We start from the raw sequence: 22422 nt of genomic DNA on the forward strand, positions 1-22422 counted from the left end.
CACTTGAAAACACAGACTCAAACAGATACTTGTACACCAGTGTTCCTAGCAGCATTATTCACAACAGCCAAAAAGTGGGAGTAACCCAAATGACCATTGACAGATGAATGGAGAAACTAAATATGGTTTCTCATGTACATACAATGAGAAATTTTAAATTTTAATATTTCTTAGAAACAAGATCTTGCTCTGTTGTCCAGGCTAGTCTCAAACTCCCAGGCCCAAGCAATCTTCCCACCTCAGCCTCCCAAAGTGCTAGGATTACAGGTGTGAGCACCATACCCAATGAAATACTATTTAGTGATAAAAAGGAAGGAAATTATAATACATGTTACAACATAAATGAAATTTGAAAATATTATGCTAAGTGAAACAAGTTAAACACAAAAGAACAAATACTGTATGATTCGACTTTATGAGGTGCATAAAATCGGCTCATTAATGGAGACACAAAGTAGAACACAGGTTACCCAGAGCTGAACCATGGGAGTTGCTACTTAGATGGGCATAAAGTTTCTGTTAGGGAAGATTAAACACCACATGATCAGGCCGGGCACAGTGGCTCACACCTGTAATCCCAGAAATTTGGGAGGATGAGGTAGGCGGATTGCTTGAGCCCAGGAGTTCAAGACCAGCCCGGGCAACATGGCGAAACCTTGTCTCTACCAAAAATACAAAAAAATAGCTGGCCATAGTGGTGTGTGCCTGTGGTCTCAGCTACATGGGAGGCTGAGGTGAGAGGATCATTTGAGCCTGGGGGGCGAAGGTTGCAGTGAGACAAGATGGTGCCACTGCACTCCAGCCTGGGTGCCAAAGAGAGAAACTGTCTCAAGAAAAAAAAAAAGAAAAATCACATGTTCTGACTTATAAGTGGGAGCTAAACATAAAGATGGAAATAATAGACATCAGGAACTTCAGTGGGGAGACTGAAAGGGGGCAAGGGTTGAAATACTACCTATTGAGTACAGCGTTCACTATTTGGGTGATGGGTTCACTAGAAGCCACCATTATTACACAACATACCCATGTAAAAGATCTGCACACACACCCCCAACATCTAAAATTTAAAAATAAAAAAAGTTTGGGACGATGAGGAAGTTCTAGAAGTAGATGGTGATGATGGTTACACAACAATGTGAATGTACTTAATGCCACGGAATTACACACTTTAAAATGGTCTGAATTAGCCAGGCATGGCGGCGCGTGCCTGTAGTCCCAGCTACTCAGGAGGCTGAGGCAGAAGAATCGCTTGAACCCGGGAGGCGGAGCTTGCAGTGAGCCGAGATTGCGCCACTGCACTCCAGCCTGGGTGACAGAGTGAGACTCTGTCTCAAAAAAAAAAAAAAAGATCTGGGAATGATGGTTCACACCTATAATCCCAGCACTTTGGGAGGCCAAGGCAGGAGAATCACTTGAGACCAGGAGTTCAAGACCAGCCTGACCAACATAGTGAGAACCTGTCTCTACTAAAAAATAAAATAAAATATTTTTTAAAAAGTTTAACATGATAAATTTTGTTATGTATATTTTACCACAAAACCAAAACAGAATTAATTATAATGACTAAAAATCATCAAATAAATTACAAAAAAGAGACTTGTCTGAATTTTAAACTACAAATGCCACCCCTTCCCCAACACATCATGATTACCTCAGTAATCACGATTACTTCACTGATGACCTCAGACAATGTCCAAGTAACCGGGAGCACATTATGTAACTTGAAAAGATGTCACTGTAGACTGAGTGAAAATTTAATCATTTATCTCCACCCACTGTCCCAGTGGCCCCAGTTCTGCCCACTGCGCCTGGCAGAATAAATTTAATTCTTTTTTTTTTTTTTTGAGATGGAGTTTCGCTCTTGTCCCCCAGGCTGGAGTACAGTGGCGTGATCTCGGCTCACAGCAACCTCCGCCTCCCAGGTTCAGGAGATTCTTCTGACTCAGCCTCCGAGTAGCTGGGGTTATAGGGGCCCACAACCACACCCAGCTAATTTTTATATTTTTAGTAGAGATGGGGTTTCACAATGTTGGTCAGGCTGGTCTCGAACTCCTTACCTCCAGTGATCCATCCACCTCAGCCTCCCAAAGTGCTGGGATTACAGGCATGAGCCACTGAGCCTGGCTCTAATTCTTTTTTTTTCTATTGCTGCTGCACAAATTAAAATTTTAATTCTTTAACAAGACCAAGCCCTCATCACAAAGACAGTTTTACTGTCCAAGAGTCCCTTCCCTAAACTAGACATCCCTCCTTCCTTCAAGCATTTTATATGATTTGTTTCCACAGCTTTCCCTATTTTGAGTCTCCCCTGAATGTTTTCCAGCTTAAAATGCTAGTCCCAAACTGAACATAATGCAGATTTGACCTTTAGCTATTAATTTTATAAAAGTAGCCTATACAGTTTTCAGCATCTACAATATACAATTGCCTTATTAAATGAATTCTTTTTTTTTTTTTTTTTTTTTTAGATGGAGTTTTGCTTGTTGCCCGGGCTGGAGTGCAGTGGTATGATCTCAGCTCACTGCAACTTCTGCCTCCCGGGTTCAAGCGATTCTCCTGCCTCAGCCTCCTGGGTAGGTGGGATTACAGGCACCCACGACCACACCTGGCTAATTTTTGTATTTTGAGTAGAGACGGAGTTTCATCATGTTGGCCAGGCTGGTCTTGAACTCCTGACCTCAGGGGATCCACCTGCCTCAGCCTCCCAAAGTGTTGGGATTACAGGCGTGAGCCACTGCACCCGGCAATAATGGAAACTTTTTAGTTTGGACTTCACATCATTCTAGTCTGGAGATGTGGAGAAAAAACTTTTATTATACAAATAATAAATATTCATAGTAGAGAAATCAGAAAATAATAGAAAAATATTTAAAATAAAAATAGCCGGGTGCGGTGGCTCAAGCCTGTAATCCCAGCACTTTGGGAGGCCGAGGTGGGCGGATCACGAGGTCAGGAGATCAAGACCATCCTGGCTAACACGGTGAAACCCCCCTCTCTACTAAAAATACAAAAAATTAGCCGGGCGCAATGGCGGGCACCTATAGTCCCAGCTACTTGGGAGGCTGAGGCAGGAGAATGGCGTGAACCCAGGAGGCGGAGCTTGCAGTGAGCCGAGATAGCGCCACTGCAGTCCAGCCTGGGAGAGAGAGACTCCGTCTCAAAAAAAAAAAAAAAAAAAAAAATAGTCTTCGCCGGGCGCGGTGGCTCACGCCTGTAATCCCAACACTTTGGGAGGCTAGGGCAGGTGGATCCCCTGAGGTCAGGCGAAAGAGCGAGACTCCGTCTCAAAAAAAAAAAAAAAAAAAAAAAAAAGAAAAGATGGAGTTTTGTTCTTGTCGCCCAGGCTGGAGTGCAATGGTAAGATCTCGGCTCACGGCAACCTCCACCTGCTGGGTTCAAGCAATTCTCCAGCCTCAGCCTCCCGAGTAGCGGCACTACAGGCATATGCCACCACACCTGGCTAATTTTCATATTTTTAGTAGAGACAGGGTCACCATGTTGGCCAGGCTGGTCTTGAACTCCTGACCTCAGGTTATCCGCCTGCCTCAGCCTCCCAAAGTGCTGGAATTACAGGCACGAGCCACCACACCCTGCCTCTCTTTTTAAAAATGCATCTGTGTAACTGAAACTTTGCGCTGTTTGACTAACATCTTTCCATCGCCTGAGAGCCACCATTCCGCTCTCTGCTTCTGTGAATTCACATATTTTATATTTTACAGTTAAGTGGGATTGTGCAGTATTTGTCTTTCTGTGCCTTATTTCAGTTAATATCATGTCCTCCAGGTGCATCCATGTTGTTGAAAATGGCAGAATTTCCTTCCTTCTTAGGGGCTGAAAAGTATTCCATTGTGTATACAGAGATCTACATACTCACACCACATTTTCTTCATTCATTCACTAGTGAACACCTAACTTGATTCCATATTTCAGCTACTGTAAATACTGCTGCAATGAACATGGGAGCACAGATATCTTTTCAACATACTGATGTAATTTCCTTTTGATATATACTACCCTGAAGTGTGATTGCTGGATCATATGGTAGTCCATTTTTAACTTTTTGAGGAACCTTCATACTGTTTTCCACAGCAACTGTGCCATTTTATACTCCCCAAAAAAGTGCACCACAGTTCCCTTTGCTCCACACCCTCGCCAATGCTTCTTTCACCTTTATTGTTTTCATCTTTTTGATAACAGCCATCCTAAAAGATAAAAGGTTTTTTCTCATTGTGGTTTTAATTTCCATTTCCCTGGTGATTAGTAATGTTGAGCATTTTTTCATAAACCTTTTGGCCATTTGCATGTCTTCTTTTGAAAAATGTCTACATAGGTCCTTTGTGTATTTTTATTTTTTTGTTTTGCTTTTTTTCTGAGACAGGGTCTTATTCTGTTGCCCAGGCTGAAATGCAGTGGTATGATCATAGCTCACTGCAGACTTGACTTCCCAGGCTTAAGTGATCTTGCCATCTCAGCCTAGCAAGTAGCTGAGACTGCAGGATGCACCACCACGCCTGCCTAATTTTAAAATTTTTGGTAGGCCGGGCACAGTGGTTCACACCTGTAACCCCCCCGATTTTGGGAGGCCGAGGTGGGCAAATCAACTGAGGTCAGGAGTTCGAGACCATCCTGGCTAACACGGTGAAACCCCGTCTCTACTAAAAATACAAAAAATTAGCCGGGCGTGGTGGTGGGCACCTGTAGTCCCAGCTACTTGGGAGGCTGAGGCAGGAGAATGGCATGAACCCGGGAAATGGAGCTTGCAGTGAGCCAAGATCGCACCACTGCACTCCAGCCTGGGCGACAGAGTGAGACTCGGTCTCAAAAAAAAAAAAAAAAATAATAATAATAGAAAAGGCCCAAGGACAGAGCCCTGCAGCAATATACGATGTCCTTCTATTTGGTGTATATTAAAACATTAGTCAGGAATCCTAAGAACAACCTGCTTAGTGGAGTTCACTTAACTCTGCTATCATCTAGTCAATATTTCCCCCATGATATCCACAGTGTATCACCAGTATTGATCACTCTGGATTATCACTCTATAAAATACCCTATTGAAATCAAGATAATGTTACCCTAATAAGAGACTACATTGGATCACTGCAACCTCTGCCTCCCAAGTTCAAGTGATTCTCACGCCTCAGCCGCCCAAGTAGCTGGGATTATAGGCACCTGCCACCATGCCCAGCTAATTTTTGTATTTTTAGTAGAGACGAGGGTTTCACCATGTTGGCCAGGCTAGTCTTGAACTCCCAACCTCAGGTGATCTGCCTGACTCAGCCTCCCAAAGTGCTGGGATTACAGGCGTGAACCACCACATCCAGCCTAAATTAATTTTAGAATCAGGTGCAGTGGTGCATACCTGTAGTCCCAGCAACCTGGGAAGCTGGGATGGGAGGACTGCTTGAGTCCAGGAGTTCAAGTCCAACTGGGGCAATGTAGCGAGACCCTGTCTCTAAAATAAATAAATAGGCTGGGCGTAGTGGCTCATGAGTGTAATCCGAGCACTTTGGGAGGCTGAGTCTGGTGGATCACTTGAGATCAGGAGTTTGAGACCAGCCTGGCCAACCTTGTGAAACCCTGTCTCTACAAAAAATACAAAAAATTAGGGCCAGGTGCAGTGGCTCAAGCTTGTAATCCCAGCACTTTGGGAGGCTGAGGCAGGTGGATCACCTCAGGTCAGCAGTTTGAGACCAGCCTGATCAACATGGAGAAACCCCATCTCTACTAAAAATATAAAATAAGCCGGGCATGGTGGCGCATGCCTGTAATCCCAGCTACTCAGGAGGCTGAGGCAGGAGAATCGCTTGAACCCCAGAGGCAGAGGTTGCGGTGAGCTGAGATAGTGCCATTGCACTCTAGCCTGGGCAACAAGAGCGAAACTTTCTCTCTCAAACAAAAAAAAAAATACAAAAAATTAGCCATGTGTGGTGGCATATGCCTATAATCCCAGCTATTTGGGAGGCTGAGGCAGGAGAACCGCTTGAACTCAGGAGGTGGAGGTTGCAGTGAGCTGAGATAGTGCCATGGCACTCCAGCCTGGGTGACACACTGAGACTCTGTCTCAAAAAATAAATAAATAAAAAAGTAAAAAAATTAAATTAATTCTAATATTAGTTCCCTTTTTACTATACAAGTCTTTTTTTGCCTAAATTTTTCCATTTAAAACTGAAAGTATTTTGCACTTATTATCTATATCACCTACAAGTTGATGGATTTAATTATGAAAATTAAAGTTTTTTAAATTGTCATACGCCAATAGAAAATACGAATATTTTATTCAAAATGTGGATGATGAATTTAATTATTATTTGGTAAGACAGCTGATGACAGGAAATATATGTGTTAGCATTCAAAGCCCCATGGAAAATAAAATACCTTAGTAAACATCTACAATCACTGAGATCTGTTACTTGCTTTTCATATTAAATATTATACATTATTAGGGGTCAAAAAGTCAGCAGCCCTTGCAAATGTACTCAATTCTTTTGTCCTTAAATCTCACCTGAAAAGTGCATATACCAGGGTAGCAATCAAAGCGAAACTGACCACAACTGCCACAAGTACTTGGTCGCTTACTCCTTCTATAACTGAATCATCATCCAGTTTCAAACTTTGAACTTCACCTTGATATTTGGCCATTCCAGATCTAAAATAAGAAGAAACAAGATGAGAGTTACAAATGACACAGTAAAAATGAAATATACTAATAAAAGCAATGTAAATATAACTGACTTCTAATATATTTAGTTTCTGATAGGTTGCAATTAAGTACAACTCCAGTGGGGATTCCCCATCATGGAGTTCTTTAAAATTTGCCAGATACATTATTTTGTGGAGAACAAAATTCTATTTCTTTTTTTTTGGATGTAGTCTTGCTCTGTTGCCAGGCTGGAGTGCAGTGGTGCGGATCTCAGCTCACTGCAACGTCCGCCTCCCGGGTTCAAGCAATTCCCCTGCCTCAGCCTCCCAAGTAGCTGGGACTACAGGCACGCACCACTATGCCCGGCTAATTTTTTGTATTTTAGTAGAGACAGGGTTTCACCGTGTTAGCCAGGATGGTCTCGATCTCCTGACCTCGTGATCCGCCTGCCTCGGCCTCCCAAAGTGCTGGGATTACAGGCATGAGCCACTGCACCCAGCCAAATTCTATTTCTTTTAAGGAAAACAATTACTATAATTTATCATTTATTTATGAATTTTTTTAAAATGTTTTTTCCTCTTCAAGCTTAACCCCTTTAAAAAAAAAAGCCATTCTTGGGCTGGATGAGGCTCACGCCTGTAATCTCAGCATTATGGGAGGCTGAGGCAGGCGGATCACCTGAGGTCAGAAGTTCGAGACCACCCTGGCCAACATGGTGAAACCCCGTCTCTACTAAAAATACAAAATGTAGCCGGGTGACGTGTGCCTGTAATGTCAGCTACTCTGGAGGCTAAGGCAGGAGAATTGCTTGAACCTGGGAGGCGGAGGTTGTAGTGAGGCCCAGATAGCACCACTGTACTCCAGCCTGGGAGACAGAGCAAGACCCTGTCCCCCACCCCCCAACCTCCCCACCCCCCACCAAAAACAATAAATAAATAGAAGCCACTCTTATCCAACTGCTCTCTTCTTATTCCTGAATACCAAATAAATTCTCTAAATAGATCAGATCCCTCTTCCCCCTCACAGCATGTGTATATCTTGTGGCATTTCCCATGTATTGATAGGAAAGGAAATATATTATAGTTTTCTGTAAGCATTCTCATATTCTCTAGCATATGCCCTGTATACAATAGGACCTAATAGATATTTGTTTAAATAAAAGTGACTTACCATACTTACAGTGTTAGTAATTTGAAAAGTAAAAGACATTTAGGCTATAGAACATTTATAGCTATACTAAAACTACTTGAAATAATGAAAATTCTGGTGCTTGAAAAACTATTTGCCCACTTGAAACTAAGTTCAGCTTATGGTTCAGAATTCTTTGAACTGCTTGGAATATAGAATCACTCTGATGCTGCATTTCCTTATGAATAGAAAAGGGAGGATAAGAAACTTCCCTTCGTACACTCTAACTAGAGAAAAATGGTAGTACCCAATTCTATAGGTATGAGGGGAGATAGCCCAACCACACTGGAGTCCAAATATCACAGGTAATTCACATTTTTTTCAGACAAAACAGGAAGTGTCAAAGTCTTATAAGACACCTAAAGAGAAATTAAGGAAATATTCAATTAAATATGTATGAATAATTAAAATAAAGTTCTGCATTTATGTAACTTACTGAGCTGAAAAAAGTTTTATTCAATATCACCACTAATCAGGTATTTTGAGTATAGACGTCTTAATACCTTTGAAAATAATCTGAACTGGCTGCAAGAAAATTATCACTCATGGAAGAAACCTGCGCAAACAGATGAACGGCAGCTTTCACCAGCTTTACACGGACTAATCGCCTGACATATGGAACTTTTAATGACTGGTTTCAAATAACCATTACGAAGGTGCACACCAGGAAACTCACAGAAACAGCTCTAATTGCAGTATTTTCATTCAAAAGAACAGTTAAATGAGCTGCCAACTGAACTGAAGAGCCTCAAATAAGCTAGGGGTGGGCCATGGAGTCAATTTAGGTTTTTATTTCATCAGTTTCCTCTCTTAAAATTAGAGATGCTGTAGCTGTTTCAAAAGTCCTGAGGGTACTGAGAACTACTTGCATCTGCTCAAAGATAACCCGAATGTTATCCCCTGCGTCAAGATTTCCAACCTCTAATTACCTCATGGAGCTGTGAAGGTTAAAACAAATTAACAGAGGTGAAAGTGCTTTGTAAGTTAAGTCTATCAACAAACGCATTGTAATTATTCCTACTCACATTTTCCCCTATGCTATACATTTAGGCAGTTTATTATTTTGTACTTAAAAAAATGCATTACATTTGCTTCTATGTCCTTCAAGGTGCAATCAATGGTAATGCGAATAAATTATACTGTACAACATATATATATAATATATATTATATATAAATATTTGACTACTATGCGATTATATTCTTTTTTTTTTTTTGAGACTTTTTTTTTGAGACGGAGTCTCGCTCTGTCGCCCAGGCTGGAGTGCAGTAACAAGATCTTGGCTCACTGCAAGCTCTGCCTCCCGGGTTCTCGTCATTCTCCTGCCTCAGCCTCCCGAGTAGCTGGGACTACAGGCGCCCCCCACCACACCTGGCTAATTTTTCCTGTTTTTAGTAGAGATGGGGTTTCACCGTGTTAGCCAGGACGGTCTCGAGCTCCTGACCTCATGATCCACCCACCTCAGACTCCCAAAGTGCTGGGATTACGGGTGTGAATCACCGCACCTGGCCTGCGATTATACTCTTAAGATATTGCTTCATGTACATTTCCAAGAGCTCAGAGATCCAGGATATTTAAGTATTGCATGGCCATATTATTTTATTTGCATCATTTGACAGCAGATATTCCCAGCGGTGCTGAGAGGAAAAGAGAAGGGCACTGCATTTTCTTGTCCCATGGAAATCCCAACAAAAGCCAGGCTGTCAAATGGAGATCTACTAATGCCATTTGACCTGCTTGTTGGGGGCTTCGATAGCACAACTTCTGCCATAGTTTCTCATAAAATTGGAGTAAAAAAGCAACTGCAGGTGCTAGTGGCTCAAAAATGAGGTATTGTACCATCACTTCAGTTTGGAAAGAGGCTGGTCTGATTTATAACTCCAGAAGATAAACAGGAAACAAAATTTCCTACTTGGGGACTTGACATAATATCTCAGTCCTGAAAATGAATTCCAAAATCAAGGACTTCTGTTCTCCAACTTTTGTTGTTCACAGTCAGTGATTATCCAGACCTAAACAGTGCTGCTGATTCTGTCCAACCATACAGGCTCTAAACTGAAGCCCAAGCAGTTGTTGCTTGGACATGAGGAGCCCTGAATTTTTGTTCCAATTCTGTTACAACAACTGTGTAAAAGTAAATAAAATTTAAACGTTTTTAGAACCTCCAAAACACCTTAAGCCTTGAAAGAGATGTGACTATGATCTGGGTCACGTAACACGTTTACAATTCTGTTTCTTAGATTTTTAGCTTAACTCTTCCTTATTGTTCTTGTTCTATAAACAACTAAAAAAAGACTAAGTCTTTTTTTTAAAAGAGACCAGATCTCCTCCTTCTAATTGCTGATTTTTATTACAGATTAACTGCCTCCTTTATTGTCCTGTACCTAACTCAGACCAGATGGTGCCCCGAACAGGGATCTCATGACAGTTACATTCTTTCTTCCCTAAAAAAGACACCTTGACTAATCAGATCATTGTAACTGTACATGAAGCCTTACATTAAGATATTAAAATTCTGTCAAATGTCCCTAAATTTTGTCTATATAAACAATCCCAAATGTCTATACTTAAGAGCAGTGACTTCCATGCTTTTAAATCTGTCCTTTCCCAGGTGGCCTGTCCTCAACCTTTACACTTAAACTCTCTTTAAACTCGATTTTGACCTTTTAAATTATTTTAGGTTAACAACTGTGACTTTATTTCTTCACTTCCTTCTACTGCTAAATTTCTCTGATTCAGAGTTTCGGAATAGAGAAAAGGCCACATCAAAGCTAACATTAGAGTGGTTATCAGTGAGGAGATGGACTGGCAAAGCCAGACCATCACCCTCCCTAGGACAGTTTCACAGTTTCAATTCTTTCAAGTATGAATTACTTTAACAAGAAAAATAAAACCAATACTTGCCTCCTCTCTTGATATGCAAATTGAGCTTCAATGCCCGGTCAATGCCCATTCTCATCTACCACTCAGTTGCTCAGTTTCCTGACGGTGCCTACTCCGGAGGCACCTACACTGACCTAAGTGGCATGACTGGCATGTCAACTGCTAAACACTCTCACTATACCACGAATTTCCTTCTTGAAAAACAGATATTGCTCAAATTAATGTTTATAAATTAATTTTTAAAATTTATTTTTTGAGACAGGGTCTTGTTCTGTCACCCAGGCTGGAGTGCAGTGGTGCACCCTTGGCTCACTGCAGCCTTGACCTCCCAGGCTCAATCAATCTTCCTGCTGTGACTACAGGCGTGCGCCACTAAGCTCAGCGAAATTTTTTATTTTTTGTAGAGATGGGTTTCACCATCTTGCCCAAGCTGGTCTCGAACTCCTGGGGTCAAGGAATTTACCCACCTAGGCCTCCCAAAGTGCTAGGATTACAGGCGTGAGGTAGCACACCCAGCCAAAAATTAACGTTTATTGGTGCCAAGTATTTACAGAATCCACAAGTGACTACGGTTCAGTTTTAGAATATGTAGATACTGTGCTCAATTGCTTCACCCTCAAAATTTATTATTATTAATCACAGAATGTTAAGCACTTAGTTCCAAGCATATAAAGTAATATCTTACTGGATTTATTTTTTCACGTTACAGGCTCTGTTGCAGGGTTTTTTTTTTAAACCCTAGATTCAGGCCAGTGCTGTGGCTCACACCTGTAATCACAACATTTTGGGATGCCAAGGTGGGTGGATCACTTGAAGCCAGGAGTTTGGGACCAGCCTGGCCAACATGGTGAAACGCCATCTTTACTAAAAATACAAAAATTAGCCAGACGTGGTGCCACACGCCTGTGATCCCAGCTACTCGGGAGGCTGAGGCATGAGAATTGCTTGAACCTGAGGGGCAGAGGTTGCAGTGAGCCAAGATTGCACCACTGCACTCCAGCCCGGGTGACAGAACAAGATTTTGTCTCAAAAAACTGCCCAGATTTGATCATTGCACATTGTACATATTTGTATAAAAATATCACAGGTACCCCATAAATATGTACAACTATTATACATCTATAAAAATTAAAAATACATTTTTAAAGAATGAATTCCTTTCAGTCAGGAATCGTATCTTATTACTGTTAGTAGCATGCAGGGTCTTATATGTTGTAGTGTCCACTAAATGTTGTTTACATTAAACCCCAAAACAAGGTTATTAAATGTATAGAACATGGGATGTAATCTATTTCATGGTATCCTGTAAAATATGAAAAGAAGAATTACTAATACTCGGTTTCGAACTGTTTAAGATTCACAAAAACTGAACCCCATCCATCTTGGAAACTGTGCAGTGTAACTGATAGAAGTTTGCAAAGAAACTGGCTTTGCTATTGCTCAGCTGGCTACATCTTATTGAGCAGTATCTTCAGACAGCAAAGAAGCACAAGTTCCAGAGTCAGACAGCCCTGGACTTACGTAAAGTCTCAGTCTCAGCTTCCTCATATGTAAAAGGCATTAGGTTGAACCATATCAAACTGCCACTCTTTTTTGGGGTGGGCATGGCAGGGGAAGTGCCTTGCCTTGTGAAGTTTATAATGAGACAATGAAGGTAAGGCATTTAGCATACTGCTTGGCACATCCTATAGACTCTCAGTAAATGGAAGCTACAGTGTTTTGGTTAATATTATTAACAACTGCCAAGGAATCAGCAGAACTATGATAAAAACTAGCCATGCCTGCCCCAGAGCTGCTCCACATAGCATCTCAAACTCTCTTTAATCACAGCTCTAAGTATGTGTTCCCTGGAAAGACAGGATGCAATCTGGAGCACTGTCACACAGGACATGCCCTCTTTAATCTGATAAGCAGCTGTGGGTGAGAATTAGCCTCCAACCAACCGGAGTAACCAGACAGCTAAGACAAGTTCAACTCACCTCTCCTCAGGCATTTCCAAAGCATTCAGGGAAGGAAAAACAATAAAACACACAGAGAAAATAAGAGAAAAATAGGAAATTCCAGGACTTCCTGGAACAAAGGAGAGAATCTCAGTGTCTTTTTACCCCAAGGCTCACGTAGAAACTTGGCAGCCACATGGCTTCTGCAATTACTCACATCCAAAAAGTTTTTACTAATTTCTTTCATAAAAGGTAACTGGAATTACAAAATGAAACCTCCAGAACAACGCAACATCATGCACAAAAGCACTGTAGATATGCGGCCAAGACTGAAAAAGGAGACTTTAGGTCCATTGTGTCAAAGCCTTGAAAACTGGGGCCACTGGAGGAAGAGTGCTCAGGACGGCACAACCACAGTCGCTCCAGTAGGGCCAGCATCTTGTCTGCCCATCTAAAGACAAGCTGCATGTGAGTCAGGCGTAAGTCAATGTGACATATACTCACTGACTTCATTCACTTGCCTACAAGATTATAGGTCACTTAAAAGTGCTAGAGATTCGACAAAAATAACCTGATAAGGAATGCAGGAACTCTAGTTTGACAAATATCCAGAGGCACCAACACAGGAACCAAAGACAGGCGAGATACATATGTGTAATTTTTTTTTCTTTTGAGACAGATTCTCATTCTGTCGTCAGGATGGAGTGCAGTGGCGCGATCTCGGCTCACTGCAACCTCAAGCCTCCCGCGTTCAAGCGATTCTCCTGCCTCAGCCTCCCGAGTAGCTGGGACTACAAGAGCCCGCCACCACGCCCGGCTAATTTTTGTATTTTTAGTAGAGATGGGGTTTCACCATGTTGGCCAGGATCTCTTGACCTCGTGATCCGCTCGCCTTGGCCTCCCAAAGTGCTGGGATTACAGGCCCGAGACACCGCGCCCGGCCACATATGTGTAATTTCTAAAGGTTTCTCTGCCCTTGGTGTAGGGAAGAATGTTTGAAAAAAAGACCATTGAGAATACTTCAGGTAATTTTTTTTTTTTTTTTTTTTTTTTTACACTTACAAAATGCTAAATGATCAGGGGTCAACTATCAAGTGGTACTCTGTAAGGCATCCTTAAAAACTCAACGCTGGCCCAGGCTCGGTGGCTCACATTTGTGATCCCAGCACTTTTGGGAGGCCAAGGCGGGCGGATCACTTGACCCAGGAGTTTGAGACCAGCCTGGGCAACATAGCGAGACCCCCCTCTCTACAAAAAATAAGAAAATTAGCTGAGCATCGTGGCCTGCACCTGTGGTCCCAGCTACTTAGGAGGCTGAGGTAGGAGGATCACTTAAGCCCAGGAGGCAGAGGTTGCAGTGAACCAAGACTGCCCCACTGCACTCCAGAACGAGATCCTTTCTCAACAACCAACAACAACCAAAAAACCCCCACTCAGTGCTGTCTTGGCAGTTTTCAGTGCTCAATGAGAAAACCCACTCTTAATGGAAAAAAAGTGGGGGAAAGGGGTTCCAGGAACTACAAAGCAAAGTGAAAGTGTCTCCTGGGAAGTTAGCTTTGTTGCACTCCAAATAAAAATTTGGCATTGGCTGGTAGTTATGCATACTCTACGCATCGACAATTCTCTAAGGACTCCAAGGTGCATGTCCTGGAAATTCCAACACATTTGCACTACGTTCCAGGTACACTAGAATGTTTATAGCCATGTTCTGAGTGGCCTCAGTCTGAACAAAACGCCCATCCAGAGTAGAATGGATTCACTGTTCTATTCACACTGGAATACTAGGCAACAATGAAAATTACCTATACATACACAGTACACCAATTTAATACTAGTAGATTGAAAACCACAAAACAACACACTGTGATCCACCCGCAAAAGTTCAAAAACAGGCAAAGGAAAACGACATCGCATGCACACATAGATGGTAAAGCTGTAAGGAAATGATCACACTAGTAAGGCTAGGAGAGAGTCAGGCTAGGAGAGAATCAGGCTTCGAAAGGAGCACAGGGCATGGGTGAGAAACTCCTGGGGTGCCGGCAATGCCCGTTTCGTTTTTATCTGGGTGTTTTATTAATTCTTCTTTAAACGTGTATGTCGTATGCACTTTTCTGCGTATGCTATATCTGTTTAAAATTCATCGGCAGCCCTGCAGACAGATTCGTGCCTCTAAAGAGGTGGAAGCTCCAGAACGATCCGCCTCGCCATTAAGCGAAGCCAACTCCGAACGCTGGGAAACTCAGGCCCGGGGTCTGCCGGGGTCCTTACAGATTGGCGAACGGGCGCACACCCCTCCTGCATTAAGGAGAGTTCTCAGGGTCACGCTCCGAGCGACCCTAGAGGGAGCGGCGGTGTCCTCGCCGCCGGCCAAGCCCACCTAAACCCGCTCTCCGCGTCGGCCCCTCCACCGTCGCCGGCGACTCCGGACAGCCGCGGGGCGATTCTGGGGCTTCCAGACGAGAGAGGGGCCCGGGGGGAACGAGGCGGCGATTCCCGCAGCCCCGCAGAGCCTCGGCGGCCAGAGCTACCCCAAGAAGGCCAGGCCCCGCGGTCCGCGGCTCCGCGGGCCCCGATAGGGTGGGCGTGGCCGCCGCGCGCCGGACGTACCTCTCCACCGCGAAGGAACTACCTCGCCAGTTCCCGGTGACAGAGGACAGATTATTTCCGGCACCGCTCCCGCCACCCCCCCCGGGCAACCCACTAGACGTCCCCTTTCTAATTCGGAGTGCGGGTGCGGGCGCACGCGCACTGCCGAGCTTCCGCGAGGGCGCGACCGGACGGCGGAGGAGGACCCGCCGCCGCAGCCTCCAGGGCGGAGCGCGTGCTCGTGCGCGTGCGCGCCTCGACACGCAGCGAGCTGGTGGCGGGGGCGCGCGCGGCGGCGGCGGCGGCGCGGGTCGCCCGGGGCGCGAGAGTGCGCAGTGGTTCCTCGGCCGCGGCTCCAGCCAGGGCGGCGGCGCTGGGGAGGAGCGGTGTGGGCGGCCGGGGGCGGGGACGCGGGGCGGCGGGCGTGGCCGGAGTCGCGCGCGGCTGGCGCGCGGTCCCGAGTGAAAGGAGAAGGAGGGGCGCTGGGGGTGACGGTGCGGAGCCGCTGCCAGCGCTGGGCGAGAATCGGCGGCCAGATCCGAGGAGCAGGCGGGCCTGAGGCCGAGTCAGCTGCGCGGGCCCCCGGTTCCCCCGACCGAGCGGCGGCGGTGTCTGGCCAGGCGGTAGGCGCTGCCTGACCGCGGCGGGGAAGATGTTCAGCGTAGAGTCGCTGGAGCGGGCGGAGCTGTGCGAGAGCCTCCTCACTTGGGTACGTGGGGGCCGCGGCCCGGCGGGAAGACCCCCTCCCCCCGCCACCTACCGGGACCCTCCACGCGCCGCCCGGGGGGCGAGCGCTGCGGGCGACGGTGCCGTCACATCCGGGGCCCGGGGCGGGCGGGGCGAGGAGGCTCGGCCCAGGGTCCGAGAGAGACTTGCCGGGCCTGAGGCGTCGCTGCTCCGGGCGGACCCCGGCCCGGGCTGGGCTGGGGAGGCGGCGGGCGACTCCGGGATCCGCGCGGCTGCTCGCAGCTGGGGCTGCGCTGCGCTCCGGGGGTGGCCGAGCCTGACTGCCCCGCGTCCGGGACCCGCCGCGGCTCCTCGCCTTTGTTGCCGCGTTCGCGGAGGACGGGCCCGGCTCCGGCCCGGGAACTGAAAGGACCTGTGAGGGAGCGTGGGGAGAATGCGGGAGGCGCCCGGGGACCCCGTTTCGGATGCTGGCGGTGGGAGTGCGCGAGGGGCGGACGCCTGTCAGAGGAGTCGGGCAGATGTTTAAAGGAGTCTGGAGGTGTCTGGGCGTCAACAATGGAACTCGAAGGCCTTGGGGGACAGAGTCGTGGGATTCTCATTTTGAATTCTTAAACGGTTTTAGATTCCTCACACTTTGAAGTAAATACGTGTTCGCCTCTCACGTCAGCTGCCGCGCCTTCCTGAAGCCGGGTCTTCAGGACGCGGCAGGGGAACCGACGCCCGGGTTCCAGTCGTTCTCGCCGCGGCGCGGCCGGGGAGGGGGAGGGATGCGCAGAGCCCGGGCGGACCCCGCGCTGCCTTCGGGAGCCTCCGTTTCACTCATTGCTGAGAATGTTAATTAAATGTTTACGGATGTGTTTATGGAGGCGACTACAGCATTTGTATTACTTTTAAAGGTAAAACACGAATGTGAGATAAATTCTGTTTAGCGGTGTCTTGGGTTACGAGTCAGGATCCCTGGAGTGTAGACGTCACGATCCTGTGCAAGGCACTTTGCTGGAAAGGCTGGAAAAGTATTGCCTTACGTTGGTTGTTAAAAAATTAATAAAAATAGTCTGAGGTTTTTATAATTTGGCTACGTCACGAATCAATTTCTGTCCTCTGAAACATAGACTTGGTAGAGCTTGAGTAGCCAGTTGCATATCGGACCATTTAGGGGATTTCAGATCGTTAGCAGTAATATGTAGTTAGCGTGCAGCTTACACTTCTGATGAGTTCTGCCTCCAGGCAAGGAGATGGCTTTCACTGCTGTATTTCAGAAGACAGGAAGACTGGTAAGTTGTATAATGTGGCCGAGGTTTGACTAGGCAGGGGAGAAAGAGAGGAAAGAATTACTAAATTCTTTGATATTGTGGAAGCAATAGATTTGGCAGAATCTGTACATCTGTAAACAGAATGCTGAGGAACTTAAGATTTAAGTTTTTGAGACTGTGCAAGTAGCGCTTCCCTTTATGCTAGAAGCAGCAGCAAGAAGGCAAAGATGAAGCTAATTGAATCTAAGTAGGGCTACATTGTTTAAAATCTAGGGAGAGAAAAGACATGGAAATAAAGAGGTATACAGAGGCTCTTTAACTTGCGATGGGGTTACATCCCGGTAAACCCATCATAAGTTGAAAATACCGTAAGTTGAAAATGCATTTCATACGCCTAACCGTCCAAACGGTAGCTTAGCTTGGTCTACCTTAAACGTGCTCAGAACACTTACCTTAGCCTACAGTTGGGCAAAATCATCTACCACAAAACATTTTATAATAAAGTGTTGAATATCTATGTAATTTATTGAACACTGTACTGAAAATGAAAAATATAATGGTTGTATGGGCACTCAGAGTATGGTTTCTACTGAATGCGTATCTTTTGCATCATTGTAAAGTTGAAAAGTCTTAAGTTAAACCGTCCAAAGTTGGGGACCGTCTGTATTTGAAGGGCATCCACAAAATATGGTAGGTAGTAATTGCATTTGTTTAAGTGAGAAATGCTGATGAAAATATAGAGGAGAAATCTTAGAAGTTTGAAGGCCTACTGATAGAACCTGACAACATGAGAGAATCGATTTAGAATCTCCTAAAATGTCAAGAAAACGAGTAATCCACATTATCAGCTGTAGAGAGGTCAGGGAGTATAGTATTGTAGAATAGGCTTTTTGAAATGTCACTGGAAACTCATCAATGAAAATTTCTGGATAAGATTAGAGATTATCAGTGACAAAATTGGAGGGCAGCGTTCATGAAGATGTACAGTTCTAAGATTTGGAAACACTTTAAAAGACATGTTTCAAAATAGAGTTTAAATGCTGGGTTTGTTCTCTTTTAGCTGTCATTATAAAAAGCAGAATAAATGTTTCAATGAGCAATGTTTGATGACATTTAAATGTATAATATCACCCCTCCTATCTGTAAGCCAGATTAATGCTAAGCGCAATTCTAAAACCAAATGCAAGCAAAAATGTACACATACACTCCAAAGAAAAGACTCATTTAGATTAATTTTCTTGATTTTATGTCAGCTTCTAGTCAATTTGGTTGTGTGGGGGGTTTTGCTCTCACAGTAAGCTGGAAGGTGACTGACACTCAGCAAAATGCAGACAACTGTCTGTGACAGATAAGATCTAAGAGCTGAATAATTCCGTCTTTGGGATGACAGCCTTATGTACTTCTAGAGCCTCCATGTTCAAGTTTTGAAGATCATAATTATACTCCTGAGTATCAGATAGAAGTTTGTTTTCACTACATAGCATTTAGTTTGAGATTGGAGAGATGTATATAGTGCATTTTAGAAATTATTCCACTAGAAATGGCTAAAGTAATAAAAGTTCAAGTACTTAAAGGGATGATTCTGTCACCTATACAGAACTCAATGGAACGTCTCATTGCCTCACATGCTGGATAAATTGCCATTTTATCAGACAGCCTACTAGCCCAAGAACCATATGTTCCAAGTTTTTTCGAAAGAGAGAGTTACAAAAAGAGTTAAGTATCATCTTACCAAGGGGAAACATCTTAAGCTTAAATTCCAAATCAATGTTTATGCAAGCAAGTTCAGCAGGACATGCTTGAAAATTTCCACTGTGCCTCCTCTCTCCACCCTCTGAGTCAAAATTTGCCCTGCCTATTACACCTGTCAAGCCTAATTTCTTGAACTGTGTGTGAATCTCGATGAAAAGATAGCACTTTTCCAGGTTTTAGAGACTGAAAAACGAAGTCTACAATCCTACCAAGTTATGACAAAAAAAGTCATCACATAGGCTCAGTACACTTTGGGGTAACCTAGCAACATTAATATATCCTTATTGTTTTCATATTACTTATTTGGCAGCCTATAAAATGCATACTAGTATATAGAATTGGGGGTGGTATAGTTATTATGGTGGTATCTCCCCCATTCCATTCTCCTCTGCCTAACTCGATTCTGCCAACAATTTTTGTCCTCTAATGGAAGAATAAGTCACTGATGTACAAAAGTTAAAGTACTTAAAAAGATAGTATAGCATAAGAGTACATACAGGTTCTGACATTAGGCAGCCTGGGTTCAAATCCTAGTTTTGTTCTATACTAACTGTACGTGACTTTGTAACTTCACCTCTGTGTTTTGATTGCATTGATATTTAACTTTATGTTTGCTAACTTCACCAGAGATTCTCATGCTTTAGTGTTGATCTGCATCATCTGGAGAGCTTGCTAAAACACAGATGCCCAGAGTTGCTAGTTCTGTAGGTCTGGGCTGGGCCTGAGATTTTGTATTTCTAATAGGTTCCCAGGTGATGCCATTGTTGGTGACATAGGGACCAGATTTTGAGAACCATGGCTCTAGAAAATTATTTGACATTTTGCGCTGGACAGTTCTTTGCTGTGGGCACTGCACTATGCGTTATGTTTAATAGTAGCATCCCATTGCCTCAACCAGCTAGATGACAGTAGCACCCAACTCACAGCCAAAAATGTCTCCTCGGGAGCAAAATTATCCATTGCTCTAGAGATAGTAATTCCAGGTGATCTCATGCTTTACTCTTCTCATGCTTTTGTTGGGGAGGGGGAGGTAGAGGTTGCGTTGGGTGGTGGTAATAGAGCTTCTTTGAATTAAAAGAAAGATTATAACCCTTCAGGTAGAGTTTCATGCCTTAATGCAGTTAGGTGCAATTGTCTTTCAGTTTTACTGTACTGCTATCCTGAAACAGATGTTAGCTCAGAGAACTGGTATGTGACAGATTTTTAAAAATTAAGGTACAGTTTGTATACCATAAAATTCATCCTTTTAAAGTGTATAATTTTTTGGTTTTTAGTATGATCACAAGATTGTGCAGTCATCATGACTATCTAGTTCCAAGAACATTTTCATCACCCCAAAAATAAACTAGGGGATAAATTTTCTTTAGGATCTGTTTCACTTTGGTCTTGCAGCAGAGGTGGACATCTCTGACCCTTGTGAGCAACTATGTACCTCAAGGGCTAATACAGAGAAAATAATGGAATAAAGCCATGTTTTAACAACAAAAATGAAAATTTAGCTTCCCTAAATCCCAAGAGAAAAAACAAATCAAGTCGTCTTTTTTTGGAGGTGGAGTCTTGCTCTGTTGCCCAGGCTGGAGTGCAGTGGCACAATCTCGGCTCACTACAACCTCCACCTCCTGGGTTCAAGCAATTCTCCTGCCTCAGCCTCCCTAGTAGCTAGGATTACAGGCACGCACCACCACGCCCGGCTAATTTTTGTATTTTTTAGTTGGTCAGGCTGGTCTTGAACTCCTGACCTCAGAAGACTTCCCAAAGTTCTGGGATTACAGGCGTGAGCCACGGTGCCAGGCCCAGATCAAGTCTTAACAACTAAGTTACTTGCTTTTTTGAATTACCTGCTTTGTTGAGTTGCTTCTTCTGATTGGCCAGAGGCTGTTTTCCAATCTTGCATCCCTTCCCTGTCGTAGTGCTTTAGATCATAGGATTCCAAATGCCAAACCAGTGCCCAGCTGTGTAAGAATTATTTGATGAACTTGTTAAAAATAGATCCCCAGCTTCCTACACACAGATTCTGGTTCAGTAGGGGGAGCCAAGAAATGTGTATTCTCTTTTTTTTTTTTTTTTTTTTTTAAGACAGGGTCTCACTCTATTGCCCAGGCTGGAGTGCAGTGGTGCAGTCACAGCTCACTGCAGTCCCCACCCCCCAGGCTCAAGTGATCCTCCCACCTCAGCCTCCTGAATAGCTGGGACTACAGGCGTGAGCCACCACACCCAGCTAATTTTTGTATTTTTTGTAGAGACAGAATTTTGCCATGTTTTTCAGCATGGTCTCGAATTCCTGGGCTCAAGTGATCCTCCAGCTTTGACCTCCTATAGTGCTGAGGTTACAGGTATAAGCCACCACACCCTGCCAAAATGTGTATTTTCAAACCTCCCAGATGATTCCCCTACACACCAGGTTTGGGACCATTGCTTTAGACTTTGCAAAATACCTCATGGGCATTTATTTTCTCATTCATTTTGAAGCAACACACCCTTCTATAAGCTATTTTTCCCCAATCTTTCTTTATATGGAAAAACTGATATTGAGAGAGATGAAACATCCTGTCCAAATTTACAGGGCAAAACTAGGGATTAGAATTAGCTCCTTTCATTCAAAGTGGTGTTCACTGAGGGCTTGTTCGTATCAGGCATTGTGCTGAGGTCAGTGATAAAGAGAAGAATGAGACATAGTCCTCACTGCTGCCTCTATTTTTCCTTCTAAACAAACCTACAAGATAGATTGGGTTTTCTTTTTTGAAAATGGGCCATTGACTTAGCAACTGTAGAATGAAAGCAAGTGCTTATTTCTTTTAAGTGCTTATTTCTTTTACTAATGAGCAGGCAGCTGGAGATAGTATGGAGTAAAATTCAAAATCAGTTCCCGCAGATGGTGTTTATTTGTTTCATTTATTCATTTATTAATCATTTATTGCACCTCTACCAGGTATTAGGTTTGTGTCAGGGTAGCTTGGAAGGATTCTCTTATCACCTTTCCCAAATAGACACTTAAGTAAAAACTTGCTATGAGTGAGTATCTTTAAGATAATTCCCTGGGCCTCTACCACCATAACTGTCTCTACCTGCAAGACTCTCCTGTATTATATATGAAGAAGCTACTGACTGTACTGTTAATTGTTGTCTTTTTTTTTTTTTTTGAGACGGAGTCTCGCTCTGTCGCCCAGGTTGGAGTGCAGTGGCGCGATCTCGGCTCACTGCAAGCTCCGCCTCCCGGGTTCCCGCCATTCTCCTGCTTCAGCCTCCGGAGTAGCTGGGACTACTGGTGCCCGCGACGGCGCCCGACTAATTTTTTGTATTTTTAGTAGAGACGGGGTTTCACCGTGTTGGCCAGGATGGTCTCATCTCCTGACCTCATGATCCACCCTCTTCGGCCTCCCAAAGTGCTAGGATTACAGACATGAGCCACCGTACCCGGCCAATAGTTGTCTTTTAAAGATTTTGATAAATGAGGTCGGGCGTGGTGGCTCACGCCTGTAATCCCAGCACT

General features: G+C 44.2%; 2 protein-coding genes across 8 annotated transcripts in view; one reads left to right on the forward strand and one right to left on the reverse strand.

The window, feature by feature from the left end:
* Positions 1 to 16062, reverse strand: part of RNF170 (ring finger protein 170) — a 44919-nt gene extending 28857 nt beyond the window's left edge. Inside the window, exons 1-2 of one of the 4 annotated variants that reach the window (XM_063668730.1) lie at positions 16001 to 16062; positions 6506 to 6649 (exon numbers count right to left, since the gene is read on the reverse strand). In XM_063668730.1, the coding sequence (XP_063524800.1) occupies positions 6506 to 6642 (137 nt within the window). In that variant the 5' untranslated portion in view covers positions 6643 to 6649; positions 16001 to 16062. Of the gene's footprint in view, positions 1 to 6505; positions 6650 to 8078; positions 8166 to 14821; positions 14954 to 15261; positions 15620 to 16000 lie in introns of those variants that run through there. The other 3 variants (XM_054499795.2, XM_063668731.1, XM_063668732.1) reach the window with 3 other exon arrangements.
* HOOK3 (hook microtubule tethering protein 3) overlaps positions 15646 to 22422 on the forward strand; it is a 130710-nt gene continuing 123933 nt past the window's right edge. The window contains exon 1 of one of the 4 annotated variants that reach the window (XM_054499783.2): positions 15646 to 15949. In XM_054499783.2, the coding sequence (XP_054355758.1) occupies positions 15893 to 15949 (57 nt within the window). In that variant the 5' untranslated portion in view covers positions 15646 to 15892. Of the gene's footprint in view, positions 15950 to 16086; positions 17202 to 22422 lie in introns of those variants that run through there. The other 3 variants (XM_054499784.2, XM_054499786.2, XM_063668729.1) reach the window with 3 other exon arrangements.

Source organism: Pongo pygmaeus, chromosome 7 (genome assembly GCF_028885625.2).
Source record: "Pongo pygmaeus isolate AG05252 chromosome 7, NHGRI_mPonPyg2-v2.0_pri, whole genome shotgun sequence".
Taxonomy (NCBI): Eukaryota; Metazoa; Chordata; class Mammalia; order Primates; family Hominidae; genus Pongo; species Pongo pygmaeus.